Source organism: Notamacropus eugenii, chromosome 1, assembly GCF_028372415.1.
Source record: "Notamacropus eugenii isolate mMacEug1 chromosome 1, mMacEug1.pri_v2, whole genome shotgun sequence".
Lineage (NCBI taxonomy): Eukaryota > Metazoa > Chordata > Mammalia > Diprotodontia > Macropodidae > Notamacropus > Notamacropus eugenii.
Genome location: NC_092872.1, coordinates 527,334,561 through 527,356,832, shown reverse-complemented (window position 1 = coordinate 527,356,832; position 22,272 = coordinate 527,334,561). Strand labels below are relative to the sequence as shown.

At 36.6% G+C, this 22,272-nt stretch overlaps 2 protein-coding genes across 5 annotated transcripts in view; both read right to left on the bottom strand.

Moving 5' to 3' along the window:
* DRC1 (dynein regulatory complex subunit 1) overlaps positions 1 to 551 on the bottom strand; it is a 45,395-nt gene extending 44,844 nt beyond the window's left edge. For 2 of the 4 annotated variants that reach the window (XM_072633941.1, XM_072633942.1), the window contains exon 1: positions 323 to 551. In XM_072633941.1, the coding sequence (XP_072490042.1) occupies positions 323 to 462 (140 nt within the window). In that variant the 5' untranslated portion in view covers positions 463 to 551. The remainder of the gene's footprint in view (positions 1 to 322) is intronic. The other 2 variants (XM_072633940.1, XM_072633939.1) reach the window with 2 other exon arrangements.
* A 5,314-nt stretch (positions 552 to 5,865) lies between these two features.
* Positions 5,866 to 22,272, bottom strand: part of SELENOI (selenoprotein I) — a 50,007-nt gene continuing 33,600 nt past the window's right edge. The window contains exons 8-10 of the mRNA XM_072633943.1: positions 18,220 to 18,400; positions 14,894 to 15,076; positions 5,866 to 12,762 (exon numbers count right to left, since the gene is read on the bottom strand). Coding sequence (XP_072490044.1) covers positions 12,697 to 12,762; positions 14,894 to 15,076; positions 18,220 to 18,400 — 430 coding nt within the window. The 3' untranslated portion in view covers positions 5,866 to 12,696. The remainder of the gene's footprint in view (positions 12,763 to 14,893; positions 15,077 to 18,219; positions 18,401 to 22,272) is intronic.

Genomic DNA, 22,272 nt, shown 5'->3' with positions numbered 1-22,272 from the left:
CTGTAATTTTCCTTTCCCTTTCTTAAATGTGTATTGCAGGGCTGGAGCTGGGAAGCAGGAGGGCTCAATTCGAATCCCGTCTCTAACACAATCTGGCTGTGTGACTCTGGGCAAGTCACTTAACCTCTTAGTTATAAGTGCAGATCAGAGGCTTATCTGCGTTAGATGGAGGGCGTTCCAGCACTGGAAACTCCCTACAGTGATGAAATCACATAGCAGTCCAATGCTTTTGTCTTCCGACCCGGTCTCACCCCAAATCCCCTTTCTGACCCCAAGCTGGCCATCTGTCTGTGCCGGCCAGGTGCCGCTGCGGCTCCCTTACCGCCTCCGCGCTTCCTGGCGTGCCGCGATGCGGAGGCGCCGAGCCTGGATCCGCTCCTGCGGGTCATCCGAGTTCACGGACGGCTCCTTACTGCGAGGGGCTAAAGTCTCCTCCTCTTCCTCTTCGGTGAGCAAGTTCATGGCTACTGCAACGAATTTCTTTCCTCCTGAGTCGGGTCTCAGCTTCTGCACTCCAGCCCCGGTTGCTAGGAACGCGTAACCAGGGAGATGAATCTGGCTGCGTGCGCAACTGCTCGCTAGGCTTTTCCCCCCTCTTCTTCCCCATTTTCTCAAAACTCGTGAGCACCTGGTTTGAGCCTTCCTTCACTGACTTAACCTGTCCACGTCACCCTACCCCTGGAATCTAGTGCGATTCTCTGCAGGGCTCTGCCAACTTCTTAATAATAAATAACATTAATAATGATATTAATATTCCAGACCTCATTTCATCCTTGTGGAGAACTGCAGGTAGGAAAATCTGCTCCGCTGATGATACACAGCAACTTATCTGCGACTGAATAACTTATCTGCGACTATGCATCAGAGGCAAGATGTAGATGTTTCCTGATTCTACCCTACCCACTACGCAACACTTCCTATGACTAATAGTAACATATTTCTACAGAGTTTTGAGGTTTGGAAAACGATGGGTCGGTCATACGAATGACCATTTGCTAGGTGCCGGGCACTGCCCTATGAACTGAGGATACAAATACGAAAATGAGAGTCCCTGTCTTCAAGAAGCTAACATTCTACAATTATACTTGGCAAGCACTTAATCATTGCTTTATCTGTCTAACGGGGGAGACTTCACTTACAGTGGAATGCGAAGAGTTTTGATCTGCGAAGTCACAGGAATCATGAATAGACCCATAAGATAATTTATTGTGCTTTCCTTTCCAAAGACAGTATTAATTTTATTACTGTTCCCAGAGTAAGAAGTAGACAGAGACAAGGCAGATAGTAAGGTGTCTCCGTAGATACCTGGGAAGCAGTATAGGGTGGTTAGTTTAAATGGATGAGGTGAATATGTACTCATTCACCAATGAGGGCAGCTCAGCCGGGGTAGAGTTTCGGTTTAAGTGACCAGACTATGCTCACACAGTTGTGTTCAAGGTGGGATTTGAATTCAAATCAATTTACTGCAAATTCAATACCCACTAATCTTGTGACTTACTTTCCCAGCATGGCCACTAGAAGAAAGAATCCTTATAAGGAAGTAGGGAGTGTTATCTTACATACAAGAAGGTACTTAACAAATGTTTAATTGGATCTCTTAATTACCAAATCTGATAGCCTCTTCCCAATCCTTATCCTCTTTGACCTTTCTATAGCATTTGGCACTTTGGACCATTATCTTCTCCTGGGTACCTCTCTCTCTTGGTTCTCCTGACAGTCTGATTAATCCCTTTTGCTGGATCATTATCCAAAGCATTCACTTTACTAGAGGTGTACCCCAAAGCTGTCCTACAACCTCCTCTCTCTAGTCTGTCTGTCTTTCTCTTTCTCTCACTGAATCAGTTCACATGGCTATAATTATCATCTCTATGCTGATTACTCTCAGGTCCATACACCCCAGATCTAACTTCTCTTCTGAGCTCATCCTGAACTCTAATCCAATATATACACAGCTGCCAAACTGATTTTCCTAAGTGCCATGCTAACCACGTAACTCTCCTATTGAATAAACTCAAATGTATTCTCATATCTTTCAGAATTAAATGTAAACTCCATTTGGCATTTAAACCCCATAATCTGACCCCAACCTATTTTTCCATTCATGAACACAACAAGCTAGTTATTCTGGCCTACTTGACCTTCCTCATACACAAACACTCCACTCCTTACACCCAAATCTTGACTTGGTTACCCATCACTCATGCTGGGAATATACTTCCCCTTCACATCCATCTCTTAGACTCTCTAGTATCCTTCAAGGCTCAGCTCAAATGCCACATTCTGCATAAGGTGTTACCCTGCCCAGCTACTAGTGCCTTCCCCCCAAAGTCTCTAGAATATAAGATAGATAGATAGACAGACAGACAGACAGATAGACAAATATAGTTGTTTTCAGTTGTGTCTGACTCTTTGTGACCCCATTTGGGGTTTTCTTGGCAAAGATACTGGAGTAGTTTTCCATTTCCTTCTCGCACTCATTTTACAGATGAGGAAACTGAGACAAACAAGGTTAAGTGATTTTCCCAGAGTCACACAGTTACTAAGTGTCTAAGGCCAGATTTGAACTCAGGAAGATGAGTCTTCCTGATTCCAAATCCAGTGCTCTATCCAATGTGCCCCCTAGCTCCCCAACAGATATTTACTAGCTGTGTGACCCTAGGCAAGTCAATAAATGCCATTTGCCTCAGTTCCTCATATAAACTACACACATACACATACACACACACACACACACACACACATCTATATAGTACCTATTCCATAAATGCTGTTTCCCCAGCTAGGCTGTAAACTGCTTAGGGGCAGGGACTATGGATTATTTTCCTTGTATAACCAGCATCAAGCACAGTGCCTAACACATAGTAAGTGCTTAATACTTTTGATTTTTTTTAATCTAATTGCCTGTTTTCCTCATTATAAAATGAAGTCAACCTAGATGACCTTTAAGGCTCCTTCCAATCATATGTCCTATGTCACATGATTCAAAGCAACTATAGCACCCCACCATTTTAACCCTTAATCAGTCCCTCTGGACTTTGGAAGAAGAAGACCAGAGAGGAAGAAAAGAAACTGGTAAGAAAAACAGTTTTTAGGAGTACAGTATTGAAGAGTGTGTGTGTGCTCGTCCTTCGTTGCTGAAGAAGACCATGCCATCAGAGAAATGCTGACATGACTTGCACTTTTGTTTTGAGTGAGAGAAGGCTGTGCAGGTCACCAGCCTCACCTCTCCTCCAGAGCCATCTGAATCCAGTGACCACATATTCATCAGGATGACTGGAGATGACCCAGGATGAGGCAACTGGGGTTAAGTGACTTGCCCAGGGTCACACAGCTGGTAAGTGTCAAGTGTCTGAGGTGAGATTTGAACTCAGGTCCTCCTGACTCCTGCACTGGTGCTCTATTCACTGCACCACCTAGCTGCCCCTGGGTAGCACAGTAATCAAAGGGTGAAGTGAGAAGGGCTGGCACTCAAGTAGTGGTAGTGTCCAAGGAAGAGCGGAGCACATAGGAGAGATTTTGCAAAGATGCTATCTACAGGCCTTGGCAACAGCTTGGATATGGGGTGGGGTGGAATGCGAGTCATAGAGAGGGGTCAAGGATACCTCTTAGTTGATGAGCCTAAGGGGCTGGGAAGATGGTGTTGCCTTCACATTAATAGAAAGGGGAGGGAGGTGGAATATGAATTCTATATTGGACATATCCTCTATTGGACATCTAGTTCTCTCCATTCCAGGCTTCAAGATTTCATGTTCTGCCACAGCTAAATAGCATGAATGTCAGTCAATAAGCCTTTACTAAGCATCTACTTACTATGTGCCAGGCACTGTGCTTAATCAGTGAGTACACACTAAGAAAGGCAAAAGATAATCCCTGATGTGAAGACACAACAAGCAAATCTAAATGTCTCTACACCTTGTTGAAAACATTCTACCAAGAATGTGGGCTCCTTGTCCATTTTCACATTCCAATTACCCTATTCCATCAAATTGTTATTTGATTATTTTTTAATATTTCACATAATAGCACAGTATCAAAATTCATTAGCGCAGAAGGCAGCCTTGCCTGCAAAAGTCCTGCACAATACCACAGACAGGTAGGCACTTAATATAATTTGATGATGCCCATAATCCATAGTAGCATTAAATTCAACTTCAGACTTTGCTCTCTGCCATCTCATTGTCAGTTTCAAACGTTAATTTCATTGAAATACTGAGTCATCCATAAGCCAATATCGCAGGGGCCAGCAATGTGGGTTCCAATATTTTCCAGAAGCAAAATCCATTTTCAATTTGACTGCAAGCAAGCTTCACGCCAAGCTGGGAGAGTGGAAGCCAGTTAGACCTAGGCTGAATGCCTACCTCTGACACATAACTATGTGACCTTGGATTTATCACTTGACTTCTCAAGGCTCTAGGCAACTAATAAGTGACAAAAATAAAAATAAAAGAATAGCCAAAAGAATGTAGGGACCATTTTTGCTTTCTCTTTGTATGCTCAGCACTTTACGCATGTATTAAACAGAGGGCTGCCTAGGCCCACAGAAAGCACTGCCACCTGACAACGGGAGCAGAATTACAAGCAATCTAAAAAGTGGCAAGACCTCCTGCTGCCAGGAAAATTGTTATACTAGTCCCCAATGCTGGAACTCACATCTTCCAGCTCCTGACCACTGGCGCTCTGAAACAACTGTGAAAAGATGGGAAAATATACTGGCATCTCAATTTGAATTCTGAACACAAATGATCATATAAAATGTTGAAAATATTGGTTAGTTTTCATAGTACTATAGTCCAGCCACATTATGGAATCTTTTGTAGGAAAGTAGGACACGAACATTTATCAAGTACCTACTATGTGCCACTATGTACACTAAGCTACTATGTACACTTGCCAAAAAGACTTTTATGGAGAACTTGCATGGGGCAGGGGATCACATGGTGGCCAGAAGAAACAATACAAGGACACTCTCAAGGTCTTTCTCAAGAACTTTGGATCTGACTGTGCAACATGGGAGACACTGGCACAGGACCACTCAACATGGCGTGCCCACATAAGAAAAGGTGCTGTGTTCTTTGAGCAAAGCAGAATTGAGACAGCACAAAGTAAACACAGGATGCACAAATTTGGGACATCCACCCCAAATATTCATACGGACTATCTGTGCCCAATCTGTGGTAGAGCATTCCAAGTTCATATTGGTCTGATCAGCCACAGTCAGACACACTGAAATTTCACTTTACGATGGTGATGTCATTTTGGTCCTCTTCAAAGACGAAGGACAACAACCACCAACCATGTGCCAAGCACTATATACTAAGCACATTACAAATATCTCATTTGATCCTCACAATAACTTTGGGAGGTAGGTAATATTATTACCCCTATTTTACAGTTGAGAAAACTGAGACAGGCAGAGGTTAAGTGGTTTGCCCAGGGTCACAAAGCTATTAAGTGTCTGAGGTGGGATTTGCACCAGATCTTTCTCACATCAGATCCAGTGCTCTATCCACTATGCCACCTCAGCCACCTCAGCGGCATGACAATTATCATCATTTAAAACACTTTCTACGGGAAAATGTTTTTCAAATCCTAAACAATTGATTTCTTTTTTTAAAAAAATCCCTTTTGTAAAATAAGGGCTTCTTTTACAACATGTACAGCATTGACAGAACCAGTAATGAGACCTGGAAGTTCTGTAAAGCACCCTACTGTTCTGTCTTCTCTTACAAAGCTACAAGATCATGAACATTTACTCTAGAGCTGGTAATATTTGCTCTGATGTAACAGGTGAGTTTTTAGCCTTATTCTCCTTCACCAACCTTTCCCTGCCCCCCCCAAAAAAACCCAAAAAGACAGCAAGAACAATTAAAAGGATTCAAAAATTTATTCTTTGCTTCTTTTTACAATAAATATTTACCAGTAATAGCACTCAACAGTTCAAAAGTAAAACCTATCAATGTGTGAGTTCCCAACATAGCAGCAAAAGTTAACATGAATCCTGATGCAATGGTGGGGATCTCATAATCCAGTGACAGAGAATAAGGATACAGGTTAATTCCTGATTATCTGAGCTAATTAAGAGCAGTGATAGAAATAATCATTTTATGTTTGGCTTTAGGATATGTTTTGAAATATAAGTATGTCAGACATTTTAAAAATTCACAACATTTTGCACTATCTAATTAGTCACATTTAGAAGCCCTGTCTCAGAAAGAGCTATCTCCATCCTTTCTCTGACCAATTTTTCCCTGTTCCTTATGTCATACTGAGAATGTATACCATCAACGTTCTGATAAAGGTCCAAGCTATGCCTTAACAAAATAACTGGGTTAGCTATCATACCCACGCATATAAAATCGGACAGGGAGATCTAACTTGTTTAAAAAAGGCAACTGAGATGAACTGAATTGGAAGGGATTGAGACTATGGCTCTAGATCACAAGTTTTCTTAGTGTTACAAGCAGATTATGAACAAGAGAGAAATTTTAATACAAGTTTAAGCTATTACTATTAAGAGTTGACTCTTAGCTGAGTATACAGATAGATATATATATACATGTGTATGTATATATCGCATATATAGAGTGCACATATTTTTGCATATACATATATTTAATTGTTAAATACCCACACCTTACATAAAACTAGATATTTTTTAATGCTACAACATTTACTCAAGATATACTATGTCATGGCCAAAGCCAATTATATAACATGCCCTTTTAAAAAATCATTTATTTTAGAGAGAGAAAACACCCATTTTCATCTATTTGAATTTCATTTCTATCTCTAATAAATTCCAGTTATTTTAAACCTATTGATTCTTCACAGTATGTATTTTTTCCAGACATAGAGTAAAAAAAAAAAGACAAAGTTATGAATTGAGACAGGTGCACAAAGTCCCTGGTACCTGAATCAGTTACAGAAAGATTAATCTATTCAATCATCATTCTAATGCATCTTTGTTTCCAGAGCACACAACCTCACTAAAAGTCTACCCAATATTCCTTACACAGATGCATAATTCATTTGTTCTTTATTCCTGCTAACTGAAGGGAAGTTTACTTCTTGGCAATTATTCAGGTCTTTGGCTATATGAGTGAATACAAGAACTTTAAAACTCAGCTTTGAAACTGGGGGATCTACCACCAAATCCCAATTTCTTGGCACATTTCCAAATGAACAAGGTCATTGTCCCATGAAATGCGACCTTTGAAGGGCATGTTGCCCAAACGATTATTTTAAATAAACACAAAATGTCAATGTATTAGGTTACATTATTAAAAATCAGAGATTTTGGTATTGGTTGGATACAGCAAATGAAACAGATTTATACTATCAGATTAATTTTCATAATTAAATACTCTCTTAAAATCTGGTTAGTAGTATCAAGTACCAACTAAATCTATTCTAGGTCAAGCACAATTATTTATTTAAAAGTGCTAGGCAAGAAATCAAGAAAACATAATCATGGGCATTTAAGGTCTAGAGCAAACAATTGTTTTTCTTTAACTGAAAATTAAAACTTGATATATTGTCCCCACTCAGATTAGGTACCACAGTTCAAAAACTAAAATTCAGGTACACAGGGCATCTTAACACTGCCTAATTTTAGCTTAGCATTTTGTAACTATGTAGGCATGGTTAAATCTGTACTGAAAAATAGATCTGGTTCATCATGCTGTATTAAAAACAGTTCTGTGAGTGACAGAATCATGTAGGGGAGCCCTAAACAGAACTGAATCTTTCATTTGTTTTCAATTTGACTTTAACGTGACCCTATTTTTATCTCCCTCCTATTAACTTGCAGGTTAGACAAAGTCAGATACTAAAGAGTGGGGAGAAATCATATAGTTTACATCATTTAAAAGGGGATAGCAAATACTTTAATTAAACTTTTTTTAAAAAATGACTTGCATTTGATTGTGATACAGATTGATCAAACACTTTTTATTTTTAAAACGGTCCATTTTAAGTGCATATGTCAGAGTGTTTCAAATGCAGCACCCAGATCAAAATTCATCCTATGAGTTCCAGGGTTTTGTCTGGTAGTTAATAAAGAAACTATTCATTTACAAGATGCTTTGATGAAGGTCAACTGCAACACATGATGGAACTAAGCTACTTACTCAAATTTAGAAACTTCCCACGTAATGATACTAATAATAACAATAACAGCTAGTATTTATATAACGCTTTAAGGTACACAGAGCACTTTACATGTCATCGCATTTGATCCTCGCAACAACCCTGTGAGGTAGGTGCTATTATTATCCCCATTTTACAGATGAGGAAACTGAGACTCAGAGGTGAAGAGATTTACCCAAAGTCATATAGCTTAGTCAGCACCTGAGGCAGGATTTGAACTCAGGTCTTCCTGGCTCCATAACCAGAGCTTTTATTCTAACACCATCTAACAGTGCTGAAGCCTAGAGCCAAAATCAAGTTAAAAGTTGGTTTAAAGCCCTATTTCAGAGTGATTCAAGACTTCTGCATAAATTTTTTGTTTGTGTACCCAAAGTCAAGACAAATTCCAGCCTCCTCCAGGCTTCATCCGTTGCCTCTGTAAGCACTATGCCAATCGCTATAAAGGACTAAAAATGTTCCTGCTATTACCAATTGGTCAAAGAGGTGGCAAATCAATGCCATAAGTAGAATGTCCTAGGTGTTGCTTAAATAAGAGGAAGCACAGGCTGAGTAACAGAAAAAGTAATGACGAGGCTTCCAGTTAAAATATTTAGAAGGGTCTTTGGCTCACAAAACCTAAGCTGCTTTTCTGGTATTCCTCAAAATACATTAACTCTATGTCTGTTTTGAAAGTAAAAGGTGGGGTCCCTGATATTATGATTAAGGAAAAGTATTCTTTTAGAAGCAAAGAAACTTTCAGATGTAGATGGCAATGGATTAGTACTATCTCCCCTTCAGCTTCTAAGGAGGTAGGATGACTGTTATTTCTTCTTCATTTTACCTCATTAAATGACAGCATAGGGCTATCTGTATATGGTAGAAATCCAAATGTTGACATTTAACAAATAAAACTTTGACTATTAATTGAAACTCCAGAAAATATAAATCCCAGAAAAATAATTTAAACACCACAAGAATGCATATCAAGGCATAAAATTAAAAAGAAAATTAGGACTGCCTCTCAATGAGATCCATAACCATTGAAAGGAGATTAGCCCACCAACCCATATAAGATGAATGAAGTTAATGAAGAAACTATTTTGCTGAGATTATGGCATGCAATTGGACAGTTAGCTCATTGAGTTAGTCCATCAGAAAGTTTCTCTTGGAAGAAACAATGCCCTGGGCCTGGAGTTGAATAGAAAGAAGAAAGACAGAATGGATTGTATTTGGTAAAATTTGCAGCATTTTAACTTATCCCAAACTTGTCAACAACAATATTCTCCCTATGATACCATACACCTGCAAGTCATGGAACACTCTAATTTCCAAAGAATCAAAACTGCAGGTAACTCAAAATGCAACGGAAAAATACATGGTGGGCTTAACTAGGCTACTGCACAAAATATTTTTAATTATATGTCAAAAAAATATTTTCATTTGCAAGCCTTCTATTCAGCTGTCCCTAAGATATTAATATTTTGTACCCATCAGCACATTAGTATTTAAAAAAACCTTGAAAATTTAACAGTATGAGGAGACAATAAACAGTGTTATGAACATTTTATCTCTCTATTAAGTTAAAGGGATAATAAATAAAAAGTAACACTAGGGTAATATACTGAGCAAAACAAATATGGAAGCAAAGTAACCCAATTTTTTCCTCATCTTTCCATTGTACTCCCCTTGATACACATATTTAAGTTTCAAGTACAGGGGATTGTTTCTTCCTTAACATATGTTTTCCACAAGTGCAAAAGGAAGTCTGTCATATAAAGTACAAGTCTGAAAAGAAATTTCCAACAGGTCAACACGAAACAAAAAAAATTCTGTCTCACTCAATTTCTGATTAGGTTAAGGCACTGTACCCTGAAATGTTCAGAAAATATGCAAAAATATACCATTGGTTCCATAAAAGGCAGATCCACTTAAAATTTAGGGAAAGAAACTTTGAGTTTATCCAATATAATCCACAAACCTGAAAACGCTGGGAGTGGTTCAGATGGTTGATTTGCAATACGAGCACAAGATTCTATTGGTAAGTAAATTCTGTCTCAGTTGTCTTAATAAACAGGGCTTTTGAGATACAGTTCCTACCAAAGGAAATGTCTGACTCAAGCAAAGAAAAGGAGGCATGGTATTAGGGACCTGCAAATTCACTCTATTTCCCAAAAGTAAAATTACCCCAGTCTCTCTTTCATTTTGTAATTTCTTTCTTTCATCTCACAAATCCCAATAAAACCACCTGTGAAAAGAACTTTTACCACTATAAGAGAAAACAGTAAAGCAAATGCAAAAAACAATTTTCATACTTGGTACAAAAGAAACACATGTAACACACTGAAAATAAAACATCCAAAACATACCATTACCCTTAAATGAAAAAAGGAAAGGAACTCAACTGCTAATCTGTACAATGTATTACGAATAATGGAATGAGGCTTCTGGACCAAATCATCATAAAAAAAAAAATACACAGCAGCTCTGCTTATAGTAAATGTATTATTTTGTTTAACTTCAAGTAACATTTCCCCCAGCAAAGGCTGATATATGAAACTAACAAAGTTAAATTCTCTATTTCCACTTCCTCTATATAAAGTCAACAAAATGACTAAAGTAATAAATGCAGAATGGTGTCCCCTCCTTCCCCCTCCCTACAAATTCACACCATATCCAGTTCGATTTCAAAGATGACACAGAACAAAATAAAACAAAAAAGTGAGAAGCTACATTCACTTAATTGGCACTTCCTCTAATTCCCATGATAGCCTTTTAAAAAACAGACTCAGTAACATTTGCCTGCATTGATTTTTCTATTTGTGATGTACATGTTTACTTCTTTTGACTCAGAAGAAGTCACAGAATACACAACACACAAATACCACAAACACATTTTTTAAAATTTAAAGGAACCATCGCCTGGCTCCTAGACTTCACATATCTAATAACCTGTGTGACAATGATTAGAATTTACAAATTTAAAAAATTAAATATTACATAGTTATTTTTTCAAAGTAGCAGATTTTAAACCTCAAAAGGAAAACACTGCAACTAAGCTTATGGTCAAATATTCATTGATAAATAATGGTTTCTCAAGTTTAAATACATATGAACATGGTTGTGCTTATTCTCTCCAAGTGCAGCCTGTCCATAAAAAGGGTTTAAGACACACTCTTCATTCAAGCACAAACTGCATTCAGTAGAAAAAAAAAATGAAAGAAAATTAGCATGTAACTCTCACCACCACCAAACTAAAATATGATAAAATTAAAGGATAAAAAAGTAAAAAATGATCACACCTGTGAAAAAGATGTGACCTATGAAACAATTAATTATAATGAAGGTGAAGGATTTTTTTTATTTTCAAAAGTAAACTTTATAAGTTACTGCAAGCTATTATAAGGAGAATGTATGCTCAATAAGGCAAATGTGTCATGTTTTTTTCCAAGTTAGGGAAACAGGAAAAACAAAAAACTCAATTCACTGCCATCCCCCACTCCCACCTCCATTCTCCCCAAAAAGAGAAAAAAAATTCAAGAATGGCCTAGAATTTACAAGACAGGTCTCAGAAGAATGATCACATCCTAAAATTGATAAACTTTCCAACCCCAAAGTGACTTTCTCTTAAAAGGTATTTTATCTACATTCCTCACAAAAAGTAATTGCACCACTAGACTGAGAATGTCAAATGTACTCTAACAACTGTGGTTGACAAGAACTCATCCTGTAAAACTATTTGAACAACTTGTAATTGGAGGGGGAAAATTCAAAAGAAGCCATACTAATGATTTACAACTAAAACCCCATTCACTTTGAACCCCCACAGAATACTTATGTAAAATACAATATAAAACAAAAACAGTAAAAGCATTTGCTAAGATCTACTCCAGAATAAAGAGTGTGAGGATGTCAGGCAATCAAATTCATGCGAGATCTCTCAGTCTGTGAAGACAAAGGCATTTCCATGGAAATAAGCAGCCAGTATTTGGCAGTTATAGAAGTGACTTAGGGTTGGATTCTTCTGTGATAATTTGGCATCTTCTTCTGAAGGTGAATTGCTTTTGTGGTTTATCTCTCCCTAGGTGAGTAGAAATAGGATATTGATAGTTTCCACAGATAGGTAAGACCTATTAACAAATCACCAAATATGAAAACACATTGTGTTCTTATGAATGTTGTCAGTGTTCCAAAACCAGCTTCTCTATTTTAAAATCAAACCAAGACAAAAACATAACCTGTATGAACCAAAAAAGCATGAACTTACGAAGCTGAAATCACCTGGAATGTCATGCTGGTCTAAGGTACACTGTTTAACCAAAAAGGTCACCTGGTTCTCCCCTCCCCCACAAAATACATATATAATGATAAATGGGAGTGAGATGGACAGGAATTATAGGAGTCCAGATTATATATGCTTCATCCCTGTCATCCATATACAACATACATTTAGTCCCCATTTCTGTCAAGTGGATAAGTTTAGTTCTGTGGTGATGGTTGGAGTATTTACAAGCATCTTATTTACAGTACTTCTGTAGATTGCAGGCCAATTTTCTCTTCTTCCACTTCTAGTCAATCTGAACTTGGTTTTCGTAATGAAAAGGGCAGAATCTTAAAGTGATTACTCAACTGGTTTACCTGTGGAAAAAAACCATGATATGAGGCACTAACAACTAAGTACTTTACCTCCAAAAAGTTACAAAAAGTCTGTCCTCTGAAGATATGAATTGCACCTTTCTTCAATTATCAAAGTTCTTCAAAGAGATCTGGAGTTGAACTTAGTTTTAAGTTACATAATTATTCTCTTAGGTCCTAAATTGCATACTGCTCCCATTCTTTAGTAGAAATTAGAAGAGGTGATAAGAGCCAAACTACGAATTGACCAAGTAGAAATACAATGATGAGAGGTATTTCTACAGAATTACAATCCTAAATACCATTAGAACTCCACCAAGGGTATCAAACTCTGTATTCACCACTGTAATTCCATGGGAATGCCTTATCAGCCTCACTATTATATTCCTGCTTGGTCAGTTAGTAGATTAGTTTGCTCCAAAATTCACAAGACCAGAAGATCCTAAGCCAAAATTCATTCTCTAAAACCCCCTGACCTAAATTAAAGGAGTAGACTGGCCTAAGGAAAGTAGAAAAATACTCTATTTCCTATAATAGTCCAGGTGAGCATTCCTGACCCTTAAAAAATGGTCTAGGGCCAGCTCCATGAATTTTTAAAGACAAACAGACCATATAACTTTAGGAATCACTAATAAGTGGTTTATTTCTATGCCAATTTATTTCTATTTCAATCATTAAATAATAGAACTAAAGTTTTAAAACAATTTTATATATGTGTGTGTGTATGTGTCTATGTATTTATCTATATATAGACACTATATATTTTAAAATTAACTTATTGTAAACATTTAGGCCCTAGGCTATGTTTTAGTAAGATTTATAGTAGTTTCTTATAAAAACTATATTTATATATTTGTGCAACTCCAAATGAAAGCTATTTTCAAAAGGTTATTTAGGATTACTATAGTGTGAATATAACTATTCCATAATTAGCCTCTTTTGTAAATTTAATTCTACTTCTTCATTGAAGAACATATATAGTATTTCACAGTACCTCTAACACCAATATTTTACAAAACTCAACACTTGAACTACAGAACTTTGCCTGAAAAATCAGTTATTAAACTGAAGCCCTAAATTAAAGACTTTTTTTAATATCTCAATGACTCCAATGAAATCACACTTCACCAGAAATCTTGAAATGAAATCCGTCAACAAGAATTAACCACTTACCATGTGCCTGACCCTTTGCTGGACAAAGGGGATATAAAGAAAAATAAAATAGGATCCCTACCCTCAAGAAGCTCACATTTTAACAGAAGAAAAAACATGAAAAACATCTATGTACATAACAAGGGTAATCTCCAAGAAAAGGCACTGGAGGAGTGGGATGTGGGGGACAAAAGGGGATGCAGAAGGTGCTAAGAGCATTAAGAATGGACAAAAGGCAAAGGATCACTGGAAGATCCATAGGATTATAAGAATTCCCTGATAACTAAAAGATAATGTACTCCCCAACAAATATACCCATTAGTTTGAAACTCCACTCAAAGAGGAGTAAAGCAGATAGAATGTCTGTTCTAATACATGTTTGTAGCAGTGCTTGAAAACAGCAAAAGCAGGGGGGAAAAAGAGAAATGCCTCTACATTCTCCAGCATGATGCACAGATTTCTATTGAAAATCAGAAGCACTATTTCCTCATAAGAATTTTTGATGGAGCTAAAAAAATATCAATTTCAGTTGGTATGATAACTAAATACTTCAAGGATTGATATTTTATCAGTGTCAGTACCACAAGCCAACAACTGCAGATGCTCTTTTATGATTTAGCAGATGTTCTGAGAGTGACTATGGCTTAAACATCAATCATCCTGTCATCAAGCAAGTGAGGAGCAGATCCAACCTTCACTAGGCTAAGGCTATGGTCAATGGACATACATTCTGACACCAAGACCATCCTCAAAGTTAATTCAGGGTGACAAGACTGCATGTGAACTAAAGGCACAGCTTTCAACAGTTACTCCCATGGGACAAAGTAGGGTCTAATGAAATATAGAACTTATGACACTTGAGGAATTTCAGATGAGGCCTTACTGTACCTCTCTATTGCTCATATGCACCTCTATGTAAGTCTTCTCTTTTTCAAAATAATTTTTTTTAGAGTATAACCAAATCTTCCAAAAGATCACTCACCACTTGTATTCCATAATGGACATGTGCCAAAGTAAAAATAATGCTTAGTAAGTACAGAAGAATGGTTTCCACATGAGGAGATAATTGCAAGTACACCAAAAGAACGACGAGGGCCAAAGGTACAAGCAGCAAATTCAAAGTCTGGCATCTTGTGTTGCTCATCTGACACACGATAAGGCGACACTTAAAAGAGAGGAGAAAAACAATTCAATGAGACATGCACTTCCAATGCTAATCCTAAAATATGGACTATTCCCTGAACATGCATTTTTGTATTATCTAGTTTCTAAAAAGGGAAAACTGTTATTTTCCCCAGAATACAGCCGGATTTTCACTAGTTTTATGGTTGCTTTGTTTTGTTGCTTCAGTTATTTCCTCATACAGCCCTTCACTAATGAAACTTTCCTTGAAACAAATCAAAAGAAAACCACCAAACTCAACCAACCCCCTTCAACTGATATAGCAAAAACGTCTGAAGTATACATTTCCTATCCATAATTCTCCCTTCTCTCTTTAGAGGAAGAAGGTACGGGGGATGAATTCTGTTAGATGATGCATATTCCAAAAGGTTAAGAGTTTGGGGAAATGGAGCTTGGATCAAGCCAACCTTTTCCAGAGGACCATGGAGGAAGAGAGGACCTCAGAGATTACTTAATCTAATTCCTTATTTTTTGGAAGAGGAAACTAATGACCAGAAGGGTTAAGTGACTTGTTCAAGGACACACAAGTTGTCAAGAGGTAGAAAATCCAAATCTAGCTCTTCTCCCACTGCATCATGCTACTTTCATTCTCTTACAAAACATCAGTTATGTAGCATGTTTCAAATAATTATTAATGAAGAGATATAATTACTGTATAGCTTGAAGATTCTACTCTATTATTATTGTTAATACAGAAATTAGTGGTTTTAAATAACCACAAATTACACTCCCAAAGAACTATTGTTCCATATTCTAAATATCACTGTAATTATAAGCAGAGAATTCCATAGATCATGAGGTTCTTTTCGCTAATCACCAGAACTCTAATCTAGAAATTGAGTTGTTCTACTATGACTGGAAAAGAAAAGACCAAGGAGAAAATGATACAGAGATATAACAATTGAATTTAGGACTTAAGCTGGGACTCCTGAGGAAAAATGCCATCCACATCCAGAGAAAGAATTATGGGATCGGAATGCAGAATGAAGCAGACTATTTTCTCCTGTGTTATGTTTTGGTTTGGTTTGGTTTTTCTCATGCTTTCTCCCATTCATTTTAATTCTTCTATGCAATATGACTAATGTGAAAATGTGTTTAATAAGAATGGATGTGTAGAATCCATATAAAATTGCAAGCCATCTAGGGGAAGGAGAGAAGATGGAGGAGGAGAAAATTTAAGGCTTATGGAAGTGATTGTTGAAAACTGAAAACAAATAATTAAATTTAAAATAAGACTTAAGTTGGAAATCATAAAATACAAGGAAGTTTCTCCTATAAGAGAATAGAGAATAGGGGAGAACTACAGAAGAGCGTACCACTTAACAGTTATGTGACTTCAGACATGTAAACTCACCTCTCTAGTTTCTCATTGGTAAAAAATTAATGAGTCATATTAAATGATCTCTGAGCTTCCTTCTAGTACTAACATGCTATGGCTCAGTCTATGTTGCTCCAGAAGATAAATCTAAGTGCAAATTCTAAGGAGACAGATTTCAGCTCAAAACAGCAAAGAATTTTCCTGTAGATATTTACCCATTTACTTTAATTTTCATTTTTTTAGCAAACATATTTATAGCAATCCCATGTAATTTTAAAAAATCTTTGACATTCATTGTGTTCTGCCCTTTTTCATTCTTAATTGTAGTATTTGATTTTCCCAGAACTTTCAAAAAAAAAAAAAAACCAATAACCCCCTCTTTTATCACTTAATTATTCTTGTTTTTAATTTGTTAATTTCTGATTTGGTTGTGATTACTTCCCTTGTTCTATTTTTCTCTAATGTGTTACTTTGTTCTTTTTCTAATCATTTTAAATGCTGATTTACTTTTTCCTCTCATTAATATAAATCAGGGCTATAGCTGTACCTACAAAAACTGCTTTGGTTACACCTCAAATCTTTTTGCAGACTCTGTTATGTTTTTGCTCTCTGCTAGATAATTTGTTATTAAACAAATAATTTTTAGTTTTCATATAATTATATGCTTCAAATATATTTATTATTTATAATTGTATTGTATCATTATCTATTAATATAAAATTTATCTTTTGAAAATTTATCTAGGGTCTCTTTGTAACCAAGTACACGCTGAATTTTTGTAAATATTCAATGTTTATTTCCTGTTTTTTTCCATTAAGTTGGGGAGGATTTTCTGGTAAGAAAGGGAAGGCACAACAGGAGACCCAAGAAAATATGTTCTCAAGAAGATAATAACAAAGAGAAGTAGAAGACTGGTGAAAAAGTTCAACTCATTTCCCTTTTCTCTTCCTCACTCTAACACAACCCAAAGAGCATAATATCATGTGCTTTATTTTAGGGCTTTTCTATTAACATATAGAGCCACCAGAGAAAGCATTTGTTGCAACTAGATCAATAAACTCAAGTATCTGCTGAAATATTTGTCTATAATCATATATATTTAAATGAGTTTTTAAACTATAGTTAGAATAGGATATAAACTTGAACACAAATATAATTCTACAATAATCTACAATAATTCTACACACAAAAAAGTTGTGCAACAACTTCAAACCAAAACTCATAATTAAGCTTGAACAGATTAGTTAATATTCAATAACATTAGCTTGGAGCTAATATTTATTATAGTTTCAAGATCTGTAAAACATTTTATATGTTATCTCATTTGATGCTCACAACAATCCTATGAGGTAGGAACTACTATTCCCTTTTTATAGATTTGAGTGATTTGTCTGACAGGTCACACAGCCACCAACTGTCTGAAGCAGGATTTGAATTAGGCTCTTTCTGACTCCAAGCCAGCACTCTTTCCTTTACACCACCAGATGTCTATGGGATGTTGGAACACAGCATTAGTAACATTATCCTAACAAGAAGTTGAACATTGTTTTGTAAATGGTTAAGGAAATATACCAAAAGAAAAACTCTCAAAATTTTGTTCTAGTCCCCAGTTATTCTAACTCTCTTGGTTTCAACTGCCCATAAAAATGAAGAAATTTTCATTTTGTTTTGGCTGACCAAGAAGTCCTAAAATCAAGTTTTTTTCTTAAAAATTAATTTATTCTTGTACCAGCTACTTTCTATAGTTGATATAAAATTCTAATAGTCTTCTTATGTTATCATGATTTAGATGAAGAATAAATTCTCACTGTGATGTTGGCAAAAGCTGTTCCAACCATGTAGTAGAAGAGTCTAGGATGTCTCTCTAAAATATCTGATGGTGACCAGAGGACCCAACTTGTACTCAGAATGAAAAGCAAACATGGAGAAACAAAGGGCAGCATTGTTTCATAGATGGAACTGTGCTTCAAGGTGTTATTTCTGTAGGCCCTGGAAATACAAAAAATATTATTACAATTTGTCCGTTCAACAAATACCACCATATGTATTCATATAACACTTGACAGTTTTCTAAGTGCTTTCACAAACATCTTATTTCATGCGCAACAACTCTTACTGCCACTTATGAAATGAAAAGAGGGGCAGAAAGATTCAAGTGCTTTGCCTACAGCCATAGAGCTAGTAAGTAGCAGCCCAAGATAAGCACATAAGGCTTTGGACTCCTAATTCAATGATCTTTCTACTGTATTACTAAAAAAAATCTATTAAATGCTTATATGTGCAAAGCACTGTACTAGGAGAAGTACAAGATGCAAGGATAAAGATAGGAATCTCTGAATTCAATTAATTTAGTAGAGAAAACAAGAGATGTATACAAAGAAATTTGACAAGTGCTGTTGAAAAAGAGGAGGGTATAATGAATAGAAGCATGATCTTCAATGATAAAGATGGTTTCAAGTGTTGCCTCTAACGCAAAATAACTGTGACTATGGGCAAATCATTTAACCTTTCAGAATCTCCAGGCAATTCTCCATGCCTATAAAATTTATAAGCAAGTTGCTAATCTGCATCTGTGAAGGAAGTTTCTACAGTATGAGTTTCTTACACAGATGAACTCAATGATCCAGTTTCTTTTTTTGTTTTGTTTTTAAATTAAAGAGCTACAAAGTGTTTCTAGGATTTAGAGGAGAAATAATTCTGAATTAGAAGGCAGCATTTGAGCTTAAGGAACAGGTGGAGGTTTGGACCACATGGTCTATACATTCCCTTCCAGACCTATTTCCCATGATCATCCCAAGATCTTGAAAGGAAATTGAACCAATGGCTTTCCAAATAAAGGGAACAGAAGAAACCAGGGCACAGAAGGAGGGAACAAAATCTATTCAAAGAACTACAAGCTATCCAGTTTGGCTAGAGTGTAGCATAGGTTTAAGGTTATAGTGAGAAAAAAAGTGAGAAGGAAAGATCTGGACCATACTGGGGAGGGCTTTAAATGCCAGGCTCAAGAGTCTGAAATCTGACAGCAGTGGTGAACTACTAGAGGTTTAAAAAAGAAAAGGGAGTACCATAGTCAGAACTGTGTGTTAGAAAGATTAGTCACATTACAGTAGGAATGACTGGTTGGGGAGAGGAGAGTTAGACTGAAGACCAAAAGAAGAGCAGTCAGCGTGCCCCTGGGGACTACTGAAACAATCCAGGAGAGATAAGAACTAAAATCATGGTGGAGATATTAGGAATGAAAGTGTTATACAGTAATGTAAAAAAGTCCTCAATAAAGTGTAATTTTAAATGCTTTCATTCAAACACTCAGCAAGAATAAGGTTGTAGCAAACAGTACAGGATAAGGAATGCATAAAACACAAGGATACATGAAGATCTGAACTTTCAAGGGAACAAGTCTCCACCTTTGTACTCCTCCCCACAGAATTCCAGATTTCTACTGTACCTGATAGAGTTCCTCAGTCAGGGAAGGGATGGTAGATAAGCTGGGCACTCCTTGGATCTGAGCAGATCTCTAATAGACCAAAGTGTAGACATTTCCTCTACAACCTCATCCTATATAATTTTTGTCCATGTCTTTCCCTATTTTCTCCATAGAACCCAAAGACACTGGAGGCCATCCTCCAATTTTCGCAGTATCTCAGAAACAAATTATCACACACAGGTCTGTTCATATGTTTTCTCTCATTATTGCTCTCTACCCGGCCTACTCCCTTTTTTAGATACATGTGTATCTTGTTCTCTTGAACAAATCATGACTGGCAGCAGCTACAACCTCCCCAGACCCACTAAACATCTTTCCATTATTTATCATTTTGATGGTTAGAACACTGAACTGTCCCATGAATTACCATTGTATAACACTTCAGGAGAAATACTGGTGTTAAAAAGATGGACTTTTGCAATAAGCAGTCTGGAATAACTAAAAAGCATTGTAAAGTTTCCCAAATGTATTCCACCTCAATTCTAGGCCCAGGTCATTGTCCACCTATAGCATCTATCCAAAATATGAATATAGACAGATTATCTCAATGGACTGCCTATTAAGTTACATATAATATTCTAGGCCTAGGCAAATAGTTCTTAAACTGTGGTCTCCAGGGACCCACAGCATTCTCTGAGACTCTTTCACAGGGGTCCATAAAGTTAATCTATCTTTATAATATTATTAAGATACTTTAGTTTATAATAGGATAAGTATCAAAAAATATAGCTCACATGAACAAAAATTCTTTGGGTGAGTCCTCAATAAATTTTAAAAGTATGAAGGGATCTTAAGATGAAAACGTTTGAAAACTGTTAGTCTAAACAATGTGTTTTTTATCCACTATTTTTCTATTGTAAGATTGAGAGGGTGTGTGTGGGTGTGGGTGGGTGTGTGTGTGTGTGTGTGTGTGTGTGTGTGTGTGTGTGTGTGTAGAAAAAGAAAGAAGGAGAGGAGAGGGAGAGAGGGAGAATGAAAGACAGAGCATTTTGCAAACTTTTGAAGTGCTATATAAATAAATTTCAGGCATTTTTTATGAAAAACAGGAAATAAAGGTTATAGATAATAATCAATTCTGAGAAAATAGAATTCAAAAAATGTTACATTCTATTAACCTGTAGACTCATAGAAAAAAAAGACCTTCGTGTCCAAATTAAAGAGCAAACTTTCTTCCAATTGATCAATTGTTTAAATCAGAGATACTTTTTTCACCTAAGATTTGAAAAAAATATAACAAGCAAACAGCAAGCTAAGTAACAGGCTAAATGGGCACTCCTTTCATCAGACAGTCTTGATCAAGAGGCAACACAATTCAAGGGAAAGGGAACTGGATTTGTCAGAGGACGTGGGTTCAAATTTTACCTTTGCTCCTTACCACCTATACCACCTATAGGGCAAAATGTAGGGCTTGTAACTTGGAGAAGGTTGTCCAAGGTCCCTTCCAGCTCTAAATCTATGATACTATAATCCTTTATAAAATAATAAAGACAAAACATGACAAAAAAAACCCATCCTTCAATTTATTAATGGCACTAAATACATCTTATCTTACTTGGGGCCTACTTTTCAATTCTTTTCAAAAACAAGTTCCTCCTTAAGCTACTACTACTACTACTAATAATAATAATAATAATACTAGTGTTATCAGTAAATATTTAGCATGGATAGTGTCATGTTTAAAAGCCATGCCTCCAAAGCTAAATGCTTCAATAGACTGGAAAGATTATGAACATGCCCAACCCAACAGAGACACAACCAAACCAACCCAAAAAACTTCTCCAAGATTGGTAAGTAGACTTTTGCTACCAAAGATGGCAAAGTATTTTTATGAAGGACCCTCTAAAGGCATTTATTAATGTGGCAACATTGTGTGAAGTTAAAGATCAAGAAAGAAAAGTGTTTCACATCAAGGAGACCTGGTTCCATACAAGTAAAGTGTCAACATCTGATATGAAGAAAATTGAGAATATTTCTTCAGCTCTTGGTCTTAAAGTTCTAAAATTTGATCATGATAGTACAAAAACTGTAGAGAAGAAAAAGCACTAGACTGAGAACCAGAAGACCTGGATTTCAGTCTTGCCTGTGACACTGACATCCTCAGGTAATAATCTTGGGGAAGTCATGTCATCTTTCTGGATTTGGGGAATCCATCTGGGAAGTAGACTGGATGATTTCTGAAGCTACATGCAGTGCTTTCTAAGGCACATGTGTCTACCTCTTCACTATCTAAATTATAAATAAAGGAAGAGCTAGAAGGCCTTTGTCTTGAATCTTCTTCAAGGTCTCTACCCTCAGCATCTCCCAACCTCTGGGAAGATATCAATCCTCACAAAAACTTAACTGGCATGACAAAACAAATTTAGCAGTTTTCCTTCTT